Source organism: Centroberyx affinis, unplaced genomic scaffold (genome assembly GCF_046629955.1).
Source record: "Centroberyx affinis isolate AG114_WGS23_722 - 3 ecotype Tasmania unplaced genomic scaffold, CSIRO-AGI_Caff_v1 ptg001111l_1, whole genome shotgun sequence".
Classification (NCBI taxonomy): Eukaryota; Metazoa; Chordata; class Actinopteri; order Beryciformes; family Berycidae; genus Centroberyx; species Centroberyx affinis.
The window spans coordinates 544,856-567,225 of record NW_027279653.1 but is presented as its reverse complement, the minus strand read 5'-3'; the positions used below and the strand labels follow the sequence as shown (position 1 = coordinate 567,225).

The 22,370-nt window shown below is 40.4% G+C and overlaps 1 protein-coding gene across 1 annotated transcript; it reads left to right on the top strand.

The window, feature by feature from the left end:
- The first annotated feature begins 16,952 nt into the window (after positions 1 to 16,952).
- On the top strand, positions 16,953 to 21,525 carry LOC139647786 (peptidase M20 domain-containing protein 2-like). The gene is made up of 7 exons (XM_071523766.1): positions 16,953 to 17,345; positions 18,941 to 19,089; positions 19,255 to 19,397; positions 19,970 to 20,124; positions 20,686 to 20,812; positions 21,105 to 21,212; positions 21,395 to 21,525. The coding sequence occupies exons 1-7, from the start codon at positions 16,953 to 16,955 to the stop codon at positions 21,523 to 21,525; spliced, it is 1,206 nt and encodes a 401-aa protein (XP_071379867.1).
- Positions 21,526 to 22,370: the final 845 nt, after the last annotated feature.

The following is a 22,370-nucleotide window of genomic DNA, read 5'->3' as shown; positions in this document are numbered from 1 at the left end:
GGCTGTTTGGTGGCTGTAGAGCTGCTCAGTGGAGACGGGTGTGGTGTAACAGCATTAGACTCATACAAAGGGCATCTATGAAGAAAAAAGCAGAATATTCATCCATAAAAAATGCAACTGTTTACTCAAAAATAAATGTCAATGTATACATTTAGATAGAAAAATATTTAATAAATGAATCAATTGGAAAGGAATGAATCAATCAAAACTATATGGGTGTTAACCAATGTATAATATAGTGGAGTTCTATGGGTGTAATTTGTTGCTGGGTGATATTAGGGAATCTCTGTATCAGCCAGCTGACTCTATAGCAGATGCATCCCAGACAATAGTGGGAAACTGAACAGTTGATGACAAACCTATGCTGCCTCAGGGGAAATCATTGCATTAAGTATGTAGGCCAGCCAGGCTTTCTTATTAATTAAACGAGGTCATTAAGCATTAAGTTTTGTTTTTTTCAATAATCATTGGATTAATTAGGCATCAAGGGAGAAGCAGGATAAATAGTTCACATATCTGTCGAACCAATTAAGGTCCACTGTCAAGGCGTGACGATGACATTATTTATCTACGTATATTCAAGTTCACATGAAAAGATTAAAATAATGAAATCGTTTATAAAAAAAAAAGAAGACGAAGAAACTGAGAACGAATTAAACATGTCATGATGTTGCGAATGAAATAAGTTTAGCCTAAAAGATTTCTGAGAGCCAAAATCTGACATGTAACATATTACACGCACTATTGGGCCAATAATTATACTCCTTAAGGACAAATTAGGCACCAGATGGAACTGTAAACTGTAACCTTAAACAGTTAAATAATAATAAAATACAAAAAATAAAACAGAAAAAAAGTCATGTCAATGTAAACTTAAAAAAAAGAAGTAAAAACAGACCATACCTTTATTTTCTCAGCACAAAGAACTTGCGTCGATCCATGACGTAAAAAGAAATCAACTAATATGAGAGAAGCCAAATTGTATTGTCTTCTCCACTCTTCATCAACAGTTACAGCAACTCCAAGAAACTGGGAGCCAGTTGGAAATTATATTAGTTGGTTTTGATGATTTGCTGGGGGATTTTTCCTATGTTGCTTCGCCTGTTACTGTCAGTGTCAGATACAGTAAAGCCGGGCAGACGGCGATGAGTCTGTTATAGGAGCGGGCGATTATAAGGCTCCGCTTTGTGCGCCTGGTCACGTGGTGCGAGGTGTTGGAGCGCAGGAAGTGCAGGAGGTCCAAACCTCAGCATCCACACCTAGTCATCCAGCAAAGAGACAATAATCATTAACTGACAAAGTTTCGCCATATTTGCTGCCTTCATTTGATTTTTGAAAAACTAAATTAGAATAATAAATTCAGAGAGATATTAGCCTTGTTTAGCCAGCAAAACAATAAAAGCCTATAGGAATATTATAGGAATGTTATCCACCGGAGATAAGAAATATCATGAAGTAAGATGAGGTAATTTTAAATTCACTATTAAGCATCATACCACTTTAAGTCCCATATAGGAATAGTGATGAAATGCACATGCTAAATAGCGGCAAGAGTCTGTTCTAGTGCTGCGCAGCTGCGCAATTATTTACACCATGCACTCCAAACACAGCTATCTCCTAAATTACATATATCTTGTTGCAGAAAATACATGCTATTTGGTGATGCAACATCATGGGGAAAAAATGAAGTGCTACACATGAAGCCAGTGGAACTAGCTTTAGCAGAGCAGAAAAGACTGAGCAGTCAATCAAATAATTACTGCACAACTTCTATGCTGTGCTTGAAGACGTTTCAAGCAAGTATTGATCATATTTGTGGCAGAACAATAGATCAAATCAATGTCCTTCCCATGAACATGGCATGCACAGAGAAAGGTAATGTAACTTAATGGCTAGTGGTTATGCCATTCATTACCACCTGATTCAGTTATACTGTATGTCTCATGAATTTCAAGATGAGTTCTCATTTTGAGCCGGATCACTGAGGTAAAGTTTTAATATGGTTTTGCTTGGAAAGTGGCATTTGTTATCTCTCAGAGTGGGGAGCAGAATATTGCAGTCCACATCCATCATAATAATTATCGTCATCATTTCAGTGTCATTCTCACCAAAGCATCACATCAGTGAGCAACAAAGAGCTGTCTGCGATGACAAAGGGCCAGTGTGACTGTCATAGCAACTACACCAGATACAGTTTTCTAAATCCTCTTCCACCAACAGCACTTGTCTGGAACATTTTAGCTAGATATGGGAGGCTGTTCTAGGATAATAACAGCTATTATTGTTTAATGTCCGTCTGTCTTTGCTGGTGAATGATATGTGTGATAATGATTCATGTGCACTGATTTATATTACTTGGCCTCCTCGTGGAAAGCTCCATAATGCACCTCGCTGAATACTGATCCCTTTCTGTGAACCGTCGTTTGTTATTTGAGTGTTACATTTTAAAATCAATACTTTCCGTCTACATGGGCTCAATTGCTACATCAGTGCATTACACATCAGGCTTCATACATGTCTTTTTAAACACGTGGACAAGCAATGATGAATCAATACATTTATATGCAAGTATACATGTCTATAATTTTATCAAATGTATTTTTTTTTCTACAAAAACAAGTAAATACACATCCAGAGGACACACAGAGTGGGAAGTTATTTATTTCAGGGAGACAAAGGTTTTTCTGGGCTCCTGAGAGAGCTGAAACACAGTGGTTACACAGACAGCATGTCACCAGACAACACTCGAGAGGAGGCTGGCTGTCTCTGATATGTTTGTGTTGAGGGGTTGGAAGACGGGAGAACGGAGGGAGGGAGGGAGGGAGGGAGAGAGGGAGGGAAAGGAGGGAAAGATGCATAAATAGAGAAGGGGAGGAGGGTGCGGCCGAACGCTCCCAGCTCTTAATCCGGTTTATTCTGTTCCAAAGAGGTAGCCTGTTCCCTGCAGTGATTACTATTTTCGCACTCTACCTGCACCGGCCTGGCCTCAGATACTTCATATTTACACCTTATTGGCGATATAGAGGTGTAGCCAGGGGGGCAAAACAGAATTAAGTTGAGTTTAGTTCATGTCACATCAGGTCAGTGTAAGGAAAAAAGCCCAAATACAGTTTTTGACACAAATATTCAATACTGTAAGTTATCATTTGATTATCTTTTGTCTTTTAAATACATCTTCCTGCACAAAGAGTCATATGCATCCCATCATTCACATTATTCACTCCATCAAGCAATTATATGTACCAACCTGGCCTCATTAGGCAAATCAGAGGTGTTTGTTGGTCTGTGATGCATTTCCCAAAGATGTTTAATTGAAACAAACAACTCCACATCCGGGAAACAACGTCTGTGACAAATTAAAAGGGAGAAGTAAAGTGGAAGCCATTGTAGAAGTTCCTCACCCTGCATCTCTCATGCATTTTCCAGATTTTCCATGTAGACAACAACAACAACAACAACAACGAGTGTCCTGATGAAATGTGATGAGATGTGATGAGATGTGATGAGATCAGATCAGATCAGATCAGATCAGATCAGATCAGATCAGATCAGATCAGATATTTAGGTGTTTAAACGTACGTAAATGACTGGGAAATTCTTTCATTCAGGGAGTCTTTTCATTTTTCCTAGCTTTCTTGCAACATTAACAATTTACCATTATAATTCCCTGCACCTCTTATATTTACAGTTCATTCAAGTTGATCATGTGGCCATGTATGAATTTCCAATGCAGAAACGCTAGATTTGTTTGCAGCGAAATAGCTCACGCATCTGTGCAGCGACTGACTAACGCTGTCATGGTCAGTGAGTAGAATCCCCTTCATGCACCATTTAGTCATATAAAGACCTTTTTTATCTCAGCAGAACACAGTGGTAATCACAAAGACTTAGCAGGTGGTTCAGTGAATGCTCACTTGGGCAAGCACTATGCAAATGAGCGCTAAAGGCGTAGATGAATTACTCACAGGGCTTCAACTCACAACTCCGCTGAACTATTTACCTCGGCGTAATCTGTCAGGGTTTTCAGAGAGGGAGAGGACACTGTACAAAGTCTCCCTCTGGGTCAGCTAGGTGGCTGAGGACATACACACCACATGGTCATGACACTCCTGCCCTGCACACCCAGACAGCAAGAGCCCATTCTGATCTGTAATCGCCTTGCAGCGCCTGACTGACTGATTCACAGTCAGAGAATAATTCATTTGCCCCACGTCCAGCTGCAGAGCTTCAGAGACTGACAAAAATCCCAAATGGACCCGACTGCCATGACACCAACAGTCACTTTACCTGCACTCACATGGTCGTTTTCTGTCAGGCAGAAGAAACGTTGTGAAATTGAGTTTATTTTTAGTCGTTTGCCTCCTCGTTCCTAATTCTGATTTTCTGTTGAATACATCTTGTTATTTTAAAAGTTGTACTTTTATGCCATCATTCAGGGTTTGTTGTAATTTGAGATGTCACTGTCAGTCAGCTAAGCTTTTTTGTTTGAGCTTGATTCCTACACAGCACTTCATTGGAAGTATCTCACACCTACCTACCCATCTGTTTCCATTCTGATCACTTCCCCTGTGTTTGTTCACCTGTTACTGGAAAATGCTTCTCGCAAACAAATTCAGAGAACTATCAAAGTTGTACATCACAGAAGAGTTATTTCATCTCAGAGATATCTCAGAGATACTTCATATTCCAGCCTTCAGCTTTATCACAAGCTGATGAGACTCTATCAGAAATCTGGAGACAACAAAGCACAAATAGTTTTAAAATTGGTTTTGAAATTTGTTTTTTTGTGTGTTATTTGGTGAATGCGGGAAAACAATAACATTAGCTGCAGGTCCACATTATGGGCATTTGAAGCAGTGAAAACAATTTGAATGCACTCAGAGTGTGGTTATGAAAATGGTTTCACAGCGTTATGAAATGAAGGAAACAAACATAAAGTCCCGCCGCAGTGAAGAGAGTGAATGGATCTGTACTGGTGCAGGCTGCATTTTCCTGCATAGTTTAGGAAAAATAATCATTCAAGGCTAGAACATACTGTCTAGACCATCACCAATAATCAGTGAAATACATTTGTGGTCAACAGTGAAAGGCAGTTTGATGTACTCTGCCTCAGTTTGCCTTCCTTATGGGGGTTGGCAAGTGTTGACTGTCTGCTCCACATGAAGTATTGGTATTGATTGTAGGATTGTGTGTGCAATCATCAGAGTACTGGGTGAACAACTCCAAAATTGGTATATAATTGGTTTTTAAAACTGCATCTGATGCTAATAAAGTTTCCCTTTTCACTTGAGGTTTCTTATTTTCCCTTGAGTTTTACAGCTTTCCATTACGTTTCCCCCTACTTTTAGGCATTAAAGAGTGTCTGATAAATACATAATTTTGGTAATTGATTTTGGTAAATTTGGTTTGTTTTGTGAGCAAACATCTCTGAATAACAACTTTAATCCAATAATATTTTCCATGATGACAATACCCCCCATCAGCAAGACACAAGTGGTCACCCAAAGTGTGAAGATCATGATGATAATATTTCACAAATGCTGTAAATAATGGAAAGTTATGGTGAAAAATGAGATGAGATGGCATTCAACCCCCATCAGTCTCTAAAATGACATTGAATCTACTGTCATAATGTTTTTGGTTCAAGGTGATCAGTGGATCCAATCCATGCCAGAAAAAGCATCTGATACACCATTACAGAACCACCACCACCACTCTTTATTTTGACTTATTGACTGTATTGTTATTATTTGAGCTTTGGGGTCTTTGAACTTGAATAAACCTCTTTAGAAGCCAAGCATAATGTGGAAATTACAGTTTTGTTTTTGCCTTAGATGGATTATTGCAACATTGCGACAGAAAACAGAGAAGCAGCTGGCTTTACTTACAAAAATCTGTAGATGAATCTAAGCATCACAACATTATCTATGTTCACATGTAAACAAGGAGCATTGTGGTTCTTGGTTCTACTCCATTTTTTACTCCTGGAAAGGATGTAAAGGTTTATCCATGTGTGCATGTGTTTTAAATTGAAACAGGATGTGCTGTTTGGTTCATTGTGACTTAGAGGTTTGTTGAGAGCTATAGCTGGCAAAAGCATTAATTATTTGTTTATTCTAACTTCTTTGTAATTTCTTGCACACATCCTGGATGACCTGCAGAGTGACAACATGGACATCAATTGCTGTTAAACAAAAGATACACCAGTTAAGTGAGAGTTAAAGCAATATTTGAAAAATAATAGCTCATGACAACAGATGTGATTATAATCCTTGTCAGGTAGAGTTGATATCTCCCCTTCCGAAAGCAATCACAGCCATCTGGGCTGGAAAATAGATCGATTGCCACAGAGCATAAACAACCCGGCTGGCAGCCAGCCACAAGCCATCATGCTGAGCTGGGAGAACAGAGATGATGCCTTCAAATTTACACCTATAGCCCTGCAGCTCTTATCACTTCACAGCTTGTGTCCTAATTGACATCAGGCTGACACGTATGTGGGCTAAACTTAGCATCATCTGTGAATATTATTCGTTGATTTATCACTATAGTACAATACCATCTCCATGCAGTCTGAACTAGGGAAACGGCTGGTGTATGTGTTTGACAAAGGTTTTGCAATTTTCAATCATTTTCACCATTTTCACTTTTCATTATATGATCTCTGATGGCTGAGGCACACTGTCTTCCTCCAAATGCTCTAATTTAATTTCCCTGGTACGAATACCTTTGGGAGTACTTGAAATTCTTTATCCTACTACTCGTTCACACTCTGCTTTCTTATCCCACTGCTGCGCCACTATACATATTTGTTATTTCTTATCTAGCCCTCAGGCAATAACAGGGAAGCGCTGCAGAAGGCTGTTCTTTTGTGTCTAGACAAAAACAATTATCAATCTTATTTCTGAGTTACAAGCTGGGAACATTATGAAGACGGCACAGTGTCTTTGTTAGCGTTTCAGGTACGTCGCCATGGAGACTCTGCTTCATCACAACTGTACAAGGTCACCTGGCTTACACAAATGTTTGTGTGTGTGTGTGTGTGTGTGTGTGTGTGTGTGTGTGTATGTGTGTGTGTGTGCTCGTGGATGTACGTGTGTGTTTTTAACTTCACCAAGAAACTGAGGTGACACAAAAGAAGTAATCCACAGTTGCTTTGATAATGGTGTATTTGAAAAGCAAAGCGTGGATGTGTCTCTGTGTTTTTGTTCTGCTGTTATTCGGGCCTGTCTGGCTGTCTTAGGCCTATCATAGCTGAGTGCATTGGCTGCTTATTCTTTCATGTCAGGTTTATTGTCATCTCTCCAAGCCAGATTGGTTTTTCTCTGCTCACTGATGATGTGTGCCAGTTGTTCTGTCATCCATGTGCCCTCTCCTGCTTTCTCCAGCTCTCCTCCAGCTCTGTGCAGAGCCTCAGATTCGGGGCGCCGTTGTTTCAGCAGCAGCACCATCATTTCACATCATCATGATACCGTGGGAGGCGTCAGTAATGGTTTTGGCCGTAGCTTTGTTGAGTGTTTTCCTTGAGCCGGTCCCCCACTGTTTTGCTGGATGCATCATTTGTCATTGCCATGTCACTGTACCTGTGCCAGTGGTTACTTTTGGTCCTGTAGTGCTTGAATCCTGTGCACAGTATTTTCAGGGACGCATGAAAGTGATTGATGAGATTATTATTTTTGGCATTGTATGAGACTGTTTTGCATCAGGTCTCACCAAAGGGTCAGCGCCCAGGGTCATGGTCACAAACTGGTTTAAATATTTCAGCAGAAAAAATGTATCCAAGACACTCTTCCCACACAAAAAGTAAAAAGCCTTTTTTATTTATTGGCTAATGCATATTTTCTAATGTGCTTTTTGTATGGGAAGAGTGCCTTGGATAATTTTTTTCTGTCAAAACATGACCCTGTCACCCAAGCTTCAATGAGCACCTCTCCACACTACACTGAAGCCAAAGCAGCGTTCCTCTAGTAAATTGGTTTAAATAGTACTTATACTATACTTTTTCCAGTGTCCCAGTATAAAATCCTTTCAAAAAGGGCAATAAATCTATAGTAGTGGTCAACATTTATATATTCCTATTCTATACCACCTTGTTTAAGATGCAGTTTAGGTTTTTGACTTTTTGAATCTTGAATAATAACTTGTATCTGCAAGTTCACAGGCTTACTAAGCTCATCCTGCAACTGAACCGGCAATATTAAGTGACATCTTATATCAGTTAGGTTTTGGCCGTTCAGTTTAACGCAGTTTTGGGTTCACCCAGGTTCAAACCTCATCAGTCTCACTCAAATACATGTTCATGGATGAGGTCAAAGGTGATGACCACCCTAACCAGGAGTTCATTGTTAAGTTTTGATTGATTAATGGGTGTGTCACACGACGACACCTGTTCCCACAATGAAATCAGCATATTATCTTTTCTTATTACGCTCAAATTCAAATTGGTTGAATGCGAGGCCTTGTGTGCAATCATCATGAAAATCTCAGTTTGCTGTGCTAAGCGTGTGTCCGCGTGCATGTGCGTGTTTCTGTGCGAGAGATTTAGAGTTACGAGGTCTGCAGCATCAGAGAAGGTGTCTCAATTATGTCTTTGATGTATGAGCTTTGGGAGCTCGGGACAGACAGTCTAATATCACATTATTGAAGCAGACAGGTCGAGGCTATAATCATTAGAAAATGGAATTCATGCAAAGTCTTAATGCATGCTATAAATGTATTAGCAGAGATTTGTTTTCCATCTCATCTGAAGGGTGTCATTACTGTCCAAACTGCCTGCCTCTTTTTGGTTTATAAAGCAAAGCTTATCTCATTAAATGAAAGGAGAGATTTTTTTCTTCTGAATATGACTTTCATCTTGTGTAAATTATCAAAGTTAAAATAATTTCCTCCTTGAAAAAGCCTGTTTTTTTCCCCAGACACATTTTATGTAAGATCATGATACATTTACCACAGCACAGGATCCAATGTAACTATTCCTTGTGAAATTACTAGAAACCAGGCTTGAGTATTGGAGGAGGTTATCAAGTATTTATTGAAACTTACTGAATATATATACAATAACTTAAAAAATATCAAAAATGATCAATGTTGTGTATGTATGTTTTTTTGGTTGTTTGTTGTTTTTTGTAGGGTGTAATTTTATGTATGTATTCAGTTATTTTCTGATGAGTGTATGTGTGTGGTCGGGTGCATATGTGAGGATGTATGTGTATGTATGTTTATGAGAATATGAGAGTGTGTGTGTATGCTCATTTATATGTCCAATATACATGTGTATTTGGATTGTTATGTTCATGTATATATTATATGGAAAGAAATCACAGCTCAAGTGAATAAATAAAGTTGTTCGCAGTAATTATTGAATGTTTCCCTCATGTGACCATTTTATTTTAGAGACAATTTTAAGGGAAAACTTGTCTACCATCCCACATGTTAAATTTGAACCAGTCACTCTGCTGAAGTGTCCTTGAGCAAGACACTGAAGTGTCCTTGAGCAAGAATGAAGTTTCACATCTTAATTATTAACCCACTGTAGACTCCTGTCCTGTTGTCAATAGGGAGAAGTGATTTTGCGTGTTATTTCTCATAACATCAACAATGCTATTCTCTGAAATAAGATGACACTTTATTGATCCCCGTAGAGACATGAGGTAGCAGCAGCAAAAGTAATAGAAGCCAATAGAGAATAAGACAGTATGGCAGTATATAAAAAACAAGCAATATAACAAATAAGCAATAAAAACAGGAAGACTATTAAAACAACAAAGCAATAAAATAGAATTAGATAATAGCAATGAAAAAAGAACATAGACAATGTATTGCAATATACTGCATTTATCTGCACAAAGACAATGCCATCATTAAACAACCATCACAGAACATAAAGAGAGAAAATACTCTGTAACTCTCTGTGTCCGTGTCACAATGGAGCCAAACTCAACGCCACAACCACACATTTATTGGTGAAAAATAGACACAAAGGGTGAGGGTCTTCATCGGACACATCCTGTATTTTCTGAATCAAGCTGTTATTAAGCGATTATTTTCGGTAACCACTGATTGCAGGAAACACGGTTCACAAAAGGCTCCATTTGTGACACCGCTGGTTTCCATTTTAATCAGGCTGTGAACAGCAGCCTGTGGTGAGGATCCTCGTCTTCTCATCCTGTAAGATGATTGTCTGATGTTTTTTTTTTAGGCTGAGTCTGCGTCTTATGATAGTAATCAAGTGGGTGTTGAGTGAGTGTCTGTGTAAATTCCAGATAGAATTACTTGTATTTAAGTAGTTATTTTCTGCATTTCTCTATGTCCATGCATAGAGAAATGCAGGCTGGGGAGGTTATACTTTCAAAATAAAATGTGTTCATTGTTGCATGAAATTGTGATCATTAACAGCAACTCAGTAATGTAATCTGATCACTTTCAATCAGTTTAAGCAATTATGTTCCTCCAAAAATGATAGAATATGAAATTAAAATGATAATCTATTACAATTTGCAGACAGCACATTAATAGTCTACAATGCTGATTAACTATTATCATGTGGTCCAACAAATTTGTACCTATTTATGAGCACCTGTGAATATATGTAATCAGATTACAGTGGTTTCTCTCATAACTTTAACAGTTTAGACATTTTTTGGCAATCAGATTGTTGTAATCCCATAATCTGAGATTCTTCTTCCCCCTGTTGATATTTAGGCAAAACAAGCAATAATGTTAGAATGTGTGACGAAGAAAGTGAAATGAGAGAGTAAATAGAGGAGAAAATTGCATTACCAACCAATATATCTATACATACAGATGAGAAATGCTGATAGACATTAGCTTGCTGGTGCGTATGATGTGGTTGTGAACTCATTGAAAAATCAATGCCAGTAATATGGAGTGCATGCTAATATTGGTCTTATTGATAACCGATTCATGCTGACAGGCTGTGGAATTTCTTAAGATTGATTTTTTTGATCAGTCATAAAAACATTTATTTATTTTTTTTTGCTCTTGAAATGAAATGAGGCGTATCGCTCAGACGGATCGATGTGCATTTCATCTCTATCAAAAGTCAGATCAAAACAGATGGAACACTCTTAAGAATGGGATTATGCTTGTGACAGTATCTTAGTATCAGGAATATCTAATTAGACAAAAGCAATTTCATCTCACAATCTGCTTTATGTACTTTATCTCCCTAGAACTATAAGGCATGTCTGTTATTCATGCATGCAAGGACTCCACTTCCCAGCTTCTAACTCAGTAGTTCTTACAGAAAGACACATTACAAATAAATCTAAATCAAAACCACACTCCTTACTTACTCAGGTTTTTCTTATGGAGGAGTGAGTTCAACTTCATGCTTCATCTTTGTCTGGGTCAACCATGTGATTCAGGTCAAGACACCAACGACAGAGGATGAGAGCCTCCTATTAGGCTGAGTTTCAGTCTAAAAACCCATGAGTACTGTGCTTGCCAACATGTCAAATATGAAATATAGTATTTCTGCGAGGATTTCTTGAGAAAATTAAAACACTAAAACATTCATGGTGAGAGAGAGAGAGAGGCCGTGCAAACATTTTTGTGAAAACCCTGCAACAAAACAGCCACCACAAAAAATAATATTGTTCCATCTCTGTTGTATTACAATATATTCAGTTGTGCCAGTAGGGGTTTAATTTTTGAATGCCCCCCCTGTATTATTTATGCACAACAGGTCACAAGAGTCTCTTGTCTAAGAGAGGAATATTAAGTATGTTCATTATTCAGGAGCAGCTATGAATCCGAGAGAGCCGTGGCAATCACATTAGCCGATAAACACCAAGGACAAGGAAGACGCCTACGAGTTCCCGTGAGAGAGAGCTTCCAATTAACACTCAAGCTTTCTCCCTGACATGTTGCCTGGCTCCAGAGTGTGAAGAAAGACTGGGAGAGAGAGAGAGAGAGAGAAAAAGAGAGAGGGAGAGAGAAAGAGAGCGCTTAGACATACACACAGAAAGGGAAAATGATGAGCCTTCTGAGTCCTTTATGTTGCCTTATGCAGTATTTTTTAAATGTGTAAAATTGTAGAATGTATGTATCTGAACTGAGGTATTAAATGAATATATTGGAGTTAATGGGATTTTTTTTTTCTTGGAAATGAATAAAGATGGTTTTTACGGTGTGGTTCGTCATAAAAACATTCCTTATTCTTTTCCAAGAAGGTGCTTTTGATGTTTTCCACCTGCAGGCAGTCAAACATAACAGTGGGTCCATTCTGAGGCAGCAGTTTCCCCCCTTTTGCCCCTTCAAATTTAGGAAACTGACACTGCTGTTGGCTCGGGCCTTTTCAGTATTCAGAGAGAAACTTTGCTCCCTGATTCATAGGTCTTTATCCTCTGCAGACCTTCGGCCCTCGGCCCTCCAGCATCACCATATTCATAGTTTTATTTATACAGTTTGTGCTCCAGGCAACATTTCAGAGCTGGAGGGTCCTTTAAAGAGAAGAGGCAGAGTTGTGCCTTTTTGGGGCAGAAAACTGGAATTAATCCTGCCCCACAGGAAAATATTACGTGAAGTTTGAAGACTCACAATTAAATTTGTAAAGTACCAAAGAGAATATCAACTGTCAAATGAAGTATCTAGGAGAATCAGGCTCATATTTTTCATATTCCCATGGTATAAGCTTGATATACATAAAGACATTCCTAATACTGGGTTGCAGTCTGTTTTGCACAATCAGTATTTCAATTGTCTCAGGGCTTTTTAATGCTTTTTAACAGGCCACCTTCCTCTGTATCTCCCCTTTATGGCTGAAGTGGAATCTGGTGATATCTATAAGGAATCACAGCTTTTAAATGGATTGGTCTATGTGACGGAAACAGCGGGTGTGTTATTGTATCAAATATGTGGGGTGATCACAGCAAACCAAATGTTGAGAAGCGATGCTTGTTGAAAACAGCATTATCCTCCTCTCTTCAAAATGTAACTTCCCTTTGTTATCAGACTGATTTATTTCATGTTTTAATTCCCATAAAAGACCATTGTACCAACCACCCAGCATATTATGACTCAGTAAAATAACATTTTACAATATACACTTCACTTCCACCGTGCACCCTGCTGTTTCTGGCTCCTCTGTGGTTCAAGGGACGACTCATACTCCGCTGTTCAGCAAACTGCCCACAAAGGCTGATGTTATTGAGGCAGACAGCAGCCTTTTCAGTGCTGTCAAACAAAGAAAGGGCACCGCTGCTGCAGGGGCGCATGTGAAGCAGCGAGGGCAGCTGTGTGAACTCTCCTGAGGAGAATCTGAGACGGGCAAATAAAGACCCAACCTGTAGACTGACAGAATGTATCTAAGGACAAAAGACCGGCAAACAAAGGAGGGACAAATGTGTAATGTTTAAGTGGCAATCTGCAAGATCCGTGTTCTTCTTATTTTGGCGACATCTTCGGTGATGAGCGGACAATGCTGTGGTGTTTCTGCTGCTGCACTTGCCAGAAATCACTTGGCAATCAAACAGTGTGTCCAGTACTGTGACGTCTTTCTCCTTGGATTTTCTGTTGGTGAAGTTTGAGTTTCTGTAGTTTTGCTCTTTTCTTTTGTCTGTTCAGTCATGGTGGCTATTGCTGCTCATGTTAACTACCCAGTGCTTCTTCTATTTATTCCAAACAAACCACTGCTGCTGCTGCCGGAAACACAAAACACATCACTTCCTCTGCACCAGAGGATTTTTCCCTGGAAAGACCTATCAGATGTCTCGTTCTCTCCCTCAGAGAACCAGGGCTATGTCATAGCCCCAACATTTTTTTGTGTTTCCATTCCTCAAAGATATATTTATCTCCAAAGACAAGAATGGACCTCGATCATATATTCTGCCACTGTCAAACTGCCCCCCCCCCACCCCCCCAAAGAAATGGAGCTGCAGAAAGACATACTAAACTGAGGTGTTAATGTATTCCAGCTCAAAGAGAGAGCAGTGACACGCTGTGTGCACTGATGTGACTTTAATGTCCGAAACAGGACTGTCAAGTTGCACACACACACACCCACAGACACTTGAGAGGCCCTTAGGGGATGTTTTCCAACCACCAAGCCGCTTGCTGTGGGATATCCAACCTGGAGGCTGGGTTTCCGGGGACTCCTGGAGGGGCGCTCTTTGTTTAATAGCCGTGCTGACAGGACAGGACAAGCACGACTGACACGTTGTCAGCTCTCCTCAGTCAGCTGGAACCTCATGTTTAAAATCAGGCTCATCACCAGCGTGTCTGGGTCCGTGAGCGTCTGCTGGAGAGGACATGAACTGGCTGACTTAAGGCTGAGGTTAAGGCAGAAAAACATTAATATTATGTGGACCACACACTCTTAGGTGGGCCACACACACACACACACACACACACACACACACACGTAGTCTGTTGCCTGTTTCATCTCCCATTTGAGAGGCACGCTGCCATGAGAAGCACATCCATACATCGTAGCTGTCAAGCCAACCTTCCTAAGGGACTTCATGTTGTTGTGACGCCTGCCTGTGTATATTATGGCCCATCTCATCTCTCTGGCTCAGTGTGATCGCTGCAAAGGATCGACTTGAAATATTGAACGCTTGTTAACGTGTGCATAATGTGGAGAGAGGGATATCATGGGATTGAGCAGAGGTTTTATTTGCTGCATCACTCAGTTGATGCAATCACTTTCACATTTGTCTCTAGTAGCAGTTTTTTTGTTTTTTTCCCCCCAGTGAAACCAATGTGGTTTTGTCAAGCATCTCTACTTCAATATCAGGCTATATAAAAAGATTATCGTTTCTATTGAGCCTTTGCTGCAGAAAGGTTAATAGTCTAATAAAGATATACAAAAGCACACGCATCCAAACTAATCCTAGGTTCTGGACGGAAAAACAAAAAGGCAGACCTAAATCTAAAAAAAACAGTAACAATCTAATAACAGAGATCTCTTCAGGTTCTCAGTTTGCAGAATCGTCGGGCAACACTCAAGGCCAAAAACATGGGGAATCATGTGAAATAAAGCACATGGCTCACAGAGCAAATCCCCCCCCCCCGAATAAGACAATAGCCAAGCACATGGGCGACTCCCTTCGATGGCACTTAATTGACACACAATGGAGAGAGTGGCACCAGCGGGGCGTAAAGTGAGCTGGCTGACAGACAGGCCGTGTCAGGACGCAGTGTCGGTGTCAGCTTGTCAGGCGCTGTTCAACACGTCTCCCCCTGTGACTGACAGCGACCCCCAATTAACCTCAACCACAAATACAGACAGAAAACACACACATGTACACCTGCTCTCTCTCTCTCTCTCTCTCTCTCTCTCTCACACACACACACACACACACACACACTAGCAGGGCGTGTGACAGCTGTGCAGCCTTGTCTTTATTCATTTAGCACTAATTGAGCTTGTTCCACTGGGTCAGCTCGCTCAGTTCATCCTCGCCAAGGTAAAGCTTTGTTTGCTGCATGAGTGCTGTCACCTGATTGGCTATGGGAAAAAAAAGGGAAGAGAAACCTCTAGATAATTGCAGAGGAACTGTTTTATCGCTGGGAAGCTTTTTCTATCCATTCATAATTCACATAATTGATTCAAGGTGAAAGATGAATAGGAGTAGCATACTGTTTTGAATGAATCATTTCCACAGCAACATATCCAGTCATTGAAATGATTGCATTTATATGTGCTGTGGGACTCGTTTAACAAAGTGTGTCACTCTGGGTCCCTCTAGTGTGGCGGCAGAGAGTGTGATGTGGAATGGATTTTAGCCCCCACACCCATTCACCTCCCTTATTCATCACATAGGGCTGATAAAATGTTTATGAATGATATTGACAAACTAAATGGCATTGGAACAGCGTTGCATGGTCTTATCAAGTTTCTTATCAAGCAGTTTTTTTCTTTTTTTTTGTAAAGTTTATGATGTGGTGATTTGTTATCTGTTTTTGTGTGTTTTGTTTTATCCCAGCAATCCAAAGTTCCTACACAGGACAATAAAGATTGGAATCAAATCGACTTGTTTTTAATATTTAGGTAAAATTGTATCAGTCTCATGTAGTTATTCTGATTTTTGTCTGCTAAACAGAGAAAGGTCGGACTGAGGGTTACCCCAGCCACCAGATGGCGCTCTGTCACTGTGTCACTACAAGGAGATCCTGGTACTAAACCAAAGAGGAGGTAAAACATAAAGAGCTCTCACTCTGCTCCTTTTTCTGGTCAGCAACATGTTCCCCAACAATGGAAAAAAAATGCTAACCAGAATCTGAGATGTGATTATTACACCTAGTTATTTCTTATGAAATTGATGATTGCTAAATTGGATTTCACATAAACCCCAATAGTTGCTGCGCCCCTGATTAGCTACTGAAAAAAGTTGCTAAATATGCCCCACCGGCTACAGATCGTTACTGAAAACTTCACATGTTTATTTGGGCCAAATTACACCCAAGCTCAAAGTAAAATCCATAGGTGAAGTTTACATATTAGTGATGAGCAGTTTGAGGCAAAAAAAAAAAAAAAAAAAAAAAAAAAAAAAGCAACCTTGTTCCCGCTCTGTAGCAGCTCGGTCGCTATGGCAACTCGTTAGCCAGGCCATGTCGTGTGGAGGAGAGCGCATCTTGTCACTATACAATCTTTGACAACACTGAACGAAGTAGGGGTAGGCAGATTAAAAAAAAAATCATCTGGGATGGTGACTTTTACTGCTCTGCTTTCCATAAACCAATATCACAGTGCACGGGTATGGCCAGATAAGCAGAAACCAATCAATACAAGTGGAAAAGGAGCGGAAGATTATTTTATTTATTTGCTCTAAGGCTACGTCCTGCACTTGTATCTATCTAACACTTCTTGCAGTGTGCTATGTTTTGATTATTTTAGCCTGGGATAACAGCGGGTCTAAACTCCATATATTTTAACACGACTAGTTTCCAGACTGCAAATCCGCAAAGGGACGGGTCGAGCAAGCAGCATGGACAAAAGAAAGCAAATGAAAAACACCGTCCAAGTCTGCATAGACAGCCTCCGAGACGAGCTGTCCGGTTTAAGCCGGGACATATGGAGCTGTCCTGAACTCGCCTATCAGGAGACACGGGCTCATGACAGACTCGTCCGCTTCTTCTCCGAGGACGAGGCGTGGAGAGTCGAGAGCCACTACAAACTGGAAACCGCATTCCGGGCCACATGGGGTCCGGTTGGCGGTGGGGAGGGCGACGGGGTTTTGAATGTGGGGTTTCTGTGCGAGTACGATGCCCTGCCGGGTATCGGGCACGCGTGCGGGCACAACCTGATAGCTGAAGTGGGTGCTGCTGCTGCACAGGGGCTGAAGGGTGCTGTAGTAGACCAGTCAGAGCTCCCTGTCCGGGTGAAGGTAATGGTCAGGTGCTGAAAATGTGTTTCATCGCAGCGTATCCCATCCCAAAATACTATGTTACACAACATAGTAAAAACTGAAAATGAGATATTCACCATTTGAAAGCCCAAAGCCTGTTCAAAAGCTATGGGGTATGTTCATTCAAAGACCTTTGCTACAGATTAGTAATATTTTGGTTAATAGAATCAACTCCTTTTCTGAAATTCTGCGTGAAGAATTTCATGGAGCAATATTTTTTCCCCCCCAAAATGCATATATAGCATATTTGAGTCAATCGCTTCAATTTTTGATATTTTTGAACAGCCGCCCCAGCGCCATGTGGACAGACAACTCTCCAGACTGCACTTGTTAAATATATTTCACTGAAAAATCACACTTTTTAACACTGGAACACTGCTGTGATGATAAAAAATAATAATAATAATAATTTCACATACATCTCAATATTTCAAAGATTTGATTCAAAATATACAAAACATGTAGCCTATTTGTACATGTAGCCTACATGACACTGATTTGAAATATATATTTGAGTGGCCAAAACTTATTTTGGTAGTTGCAGTTATGTGTTAACATATCAACATAATACAGAAAATGTATTTCCAGTGAAATGAATGTATTCTACACTGAATGTACAAAATATTAGGGACACTTAGTCTTTTCATCAAGTAGCCTATACTGATGAGATGAATCCAGGTAAACACCATTATCCCATGTTGAGTTCCCTTATTAAAGGAATAGTTCACCCAAAAATGAAAATTCTGTCATCATCTACTCACCCTCATGCCAGTTGAAACACAGGTGAAGTTTGTCCATATAACACACAGGGAGGTTGCCAGCACAGCTCCATAGCAGCCTTCTCCAAAACAACTGAAGTCAGTGGGGACCAGTTCTTCACAGTTCCAAAAAGACCTACAGTATATTTACACCATAATTTAGTGCAAATCTTAACTACAGCTGATTGACTTGCAACAAATCATGGTGTATAGGTCTTTCTAATCACAGTGTGATTGTTTGGCTTTTTTTTGTTTTGAGCTCTAAAGAACAGGTCCCCATTGATTTCAGTTGTTTTGGAGAAGGCTGCTACAAAGTTGTGCTGGCAACCTCTATGTGTGTTATATGGACTAACAAATTTCACCTCATTTCCTTCATTTGGCATGAGAGTGAGTAGATGATGACAGGAATTTTCATTTTTGGGTGAACTATTCCTTTAAATCTATACCAATCACAAAGGAGGAGATGTAGATAAAGAGAAGCAGACGAGTTAGAGAAGGATTTTTAAGTTTTGAGACAGTTGAGAGAGACAGTTGGAGATTGTGCAAGACTCAACTCAAAACCTAATATCAGGAAGATGTCCCAATATTTTGCACATTCAGTGTACATGTACTAATACAGTTTGGCAATTTTTTTATATATTTTTAAACATATCTAAACATCCTCTGAAATGTATGTAAAAAATTTTCCAGTATAGGATAAAAGCATTCTCATTATATTCATTATAACAGTCAGTCACTATGGGATGACTGAATTATGTGATCGACCAGATATATCTAATGGCTGAATTGAATACAACCTTGTTATGCCAGATCACTGTTCTGGGGACTCCTGCAGAGGAGGATGGAGGAGGGAAGATCGACCTGCTCATGGCAGGAGCCTTCGCCGACATCGACCTCGTCTTCATGGCTCACCCGGCTCAGCAGGACGTCCCATTCCTGCCCGGTGTCGCACTCACAGAGTGAGTTCCTGCTGCTCAGTCTCACATGATGAGGATTTCTGACTATGTCCTGACTGATGTTCTCTTTTCTCCTTTTCTCCGTCTCCACGAGTCCTCTAACCTCCTCTTATCGCTAAGGTGATTATTTCGATTTGGCTCCTAAACCACTATTTTGATGTTACACAGTGTGACAGTGAAGTACCATGGGAAGGCATCTCACGCATCTGCATACCCTTGGGAGGGAGTGAATGCTCTGGATGCTGCTGTGCTGGCCTACAACAACCTCTCTGCCCTCAGGCAGCAGCTCAAACCAGACTGGAGACTCCATGGTGAGGACAGAGGAGGAGCAGGCAGAACAAGTGGAGCTTTACAAGTTGGGATGACACTACATTTAGCTTCATTTTGTAGCTGATGTCATTGGAAAAATCGTCACTTGAAACAGTCATGAGCAGCTCTTAAGAATGACTATCTGATAGTCATGTCACATTTTTGCCCCTGTGTTTTTTTTATATTATTGTGAAATTATACAAATAACGCCGCCCCATACCACCTGCTGTAAAACATAAGGCTTCAATAGGAATGCATTGTCATCAGTAGTATCAAAGGTTTCCAGAAATCAAAGCAAAACAAATGTCTCACCTTTTCACATGTAGAATAATGTTTGATCTCTCCAATGAGAGACAAAATGATAACATTCATTTTTGCCCACTGACTCCAAATTAGTGGTTTACATTTACATATATTGTGTAGTAAAGGTAATGGGTCAGACAGGTACTTGCAATAGTACTTGTGAGAAAGTGGTATGGATGAATCCTTACTCTCTTCTTCCATCATAACACTTTTCCAGCAGCCGTTCTTATCCTCCATCTTGTGCATTCTCTCGCTCTTTTCTTCACGACAGGCATCATCAAACACGGCGGGGTGAAGCCCAACATCATCCCTTCCTACACCGAGCTGGAGTTCTACCTGCGCACGCCGCTGTTTAAGGATCTTTGCGACCTGAAGGCCAAAGCTGAGGCTTGCTTCCGGGCAGCTGCTGCGGCAACTGGTTGCCAAGTAAGCTTGCCTAAAAATAGCGATAATGTCTTCCGTTCCGCTTTTCCGCTCAGTGACTCCCTGATGTCCAGATTAACAGTCAAAGTAAACATGGTAAAAAAAACAAAAAAAGAGTGATGACACGGCAAAGAAATACAACATTGCAGTTGACTCTCCTGTTATTCAACATCGTCCTCCTTAACATATTCATTATGTCTGACAGCTGTGCTGCTGTTTTATTATTCACCATTACCTGCTTTGCCTGCATTTAAAACACAGAGAGCTAGGACTTCATTTATTCCATTGCTACCAACAGGCTTAACACTTATATGAAGCAGCAGTATTACAGTATATGGGTGGTTGGTTGTAAACTCTGATCATTTTTAACACTTAAGCACTTTGTACTGTATATTTTATATGTAATTGTGATCTCTTAACCTGATGTGTACCTCACATTTTAGTGTATGACTGTAGGCTTGCTTGTGTTTTTTCTAACCGTGGCTGCTAACCTTTCCCCTGGTGGCACACTAAAGATTGATTGATTGATTGATTGATTGATTGATTGATTGATTTCATCTTTAGGTGGAGATAACCTCCTCAAACCACGCCTACTCTAACATTCTTCCTAATGCCACACTGGCAAACCTGTACGAAAATAACGGAAAGGCTTTAGGGATTCAATTTCAAGAGGAGCCAAATAACTTCTCTGGTGGGTGAAAAATACAAATTCTGTCTTTAACCACCGCAAACCACCTGGGTCTCTCTCTTTCTCTTCTCTCTCTTCTCTCTCTCTCTCTCTCTCTCTCTCACCCCTGCCTCTTTATATCTTTTCTGTGTACTGGCCAGTGAAGCAGAAATGTCATGAATGCTTTGTATCATAAGAGACAAAGTGTTAAGTAACAGCAGAACAGTTAATGTAGTTACCTTTACAGGCTGCATTCTGTCATCTGGATCAACAGAGAATCACTCGCACAGTGAATGTATTATTATTATCTTTGCAGGCTCCACTGACTTCGGCAACGTATCGTTCGTAGTCCCTGGCATCCACCCTTTCTTCTACATCTGCTCCGACGCAATGAACCACACCGAGGAATACACCGAAGCAGCAGGTACAAGAGCTCGGGTCTTTTGGGAGCAGATGTCTTCTTGTAATAAAAATTTAGCTGCAGCGTGATCACCTGACAGACATTTCCGGCCATCTCTTCTTCTTCTCGGTTCACTGGGCTTGTTTCTTTCGTTCGCGTTCACCCGTGCTTTTATTTTTCCTTCTCCGCTCCCTTTCCTCTGCCAGGAGCGGAAGAGGCCCAGTTGTGCACCCTGAGGACAGCCAAAGCCCTCGCTATGACAGCTGTGGATGTGCTGTGCTGCCCCGATCTGCTGAGGCAAGTGAGAGAAGACTTCGCCCAGGCCAAACTGAAATAGGAGGAGAAGTGACTGAAAGGCAGCAATACAGCTCTATAGCTTCATAAACCCTTATTGATTTCCCTTATTAAACCTATACTAATCCCAAATGAGGAGAGAAGCATTTAGAGAAGGGTTTTTCAGCTTTGAGACAGTTGAGATGTGGATTGTGCATAAAGGGGCTGCAACCCAATATCAGGAAGATGTTTCTAAGATTTTGCACATTCAGTATATAGCTACTAAATCATATATGCAATATTTGATTGCCTCTCTGATCTGCTGATGCAAATGAGACTTCACCCTGGCCAAACTGGAACAGGAGGAGAAATGGCTGCAAGGCAGTGGTGTTGCTCTGTAGCTTCCATTACTGAATATTCATATAGGGCCCAATTTGCACGGGTCTTTTCTGCAGATTGAGATATGCTTCTTTTAGCTGTTCCTATACAGACTCGGCCTATTCACTGTGCTTGCTGAGGTTGTTTGCCAAGCCTTCACCTGCATGCAGGTTGATTCAAAACCTTGAATTCTTCATCTTCCCAGTCAATATGGTGGAAAATCAGGCCATGGACATTTTTGGATGCTTTTTTATCCTTTTCTGCTGAGGCACTGCCTAATTAAGTTCTGTTTAGGACAGTGTAGCACAAAGTTTGAATTGGCACCATGCCCTTGGAACATTGGATAATTGGATAAAAACAAAACCAGAAAGCTTTAGGCTATTCCACACTTTGTCCTGTAAGAAATCACTGAAAGATTTTTTTTTATATCAAAAGATTTTAGACAACTGTTCTCTCCTCAACTCCCCAACAAGCCACTCTTCCACTGCCCTGCACACTGTATTGAAACTTTGCACAAACACTTGTTATAGC

What these genes read in the sequence shown, in the direction of transcription:
- LOC139647786 (XM_071523766.1), top strand. Translation starts at nt 16,953, where the DNA reads ATGGACAAAAGAAAGCAAATGAAAAACACCGTCCAAGTCTGCATAGAC. An exon ending in AGTCAGAGCTCCCTGTCCGG is followed by an intron (nt 17,346 to 18,940) that starts GTGAAGGTAATG and finishes TTGTTATGCCAG; the next exon opens with ATCACTGTTCTGGGGACTCC. An exon ending in ACCAGACTGGAGACTCCATG is followed by an intron (nt 19,398 to 19,969) that starts GTGAGGACAGAG and finishes TCTTCACGACAG; the next exon opens with GCATCATCAAACACGGCGGG.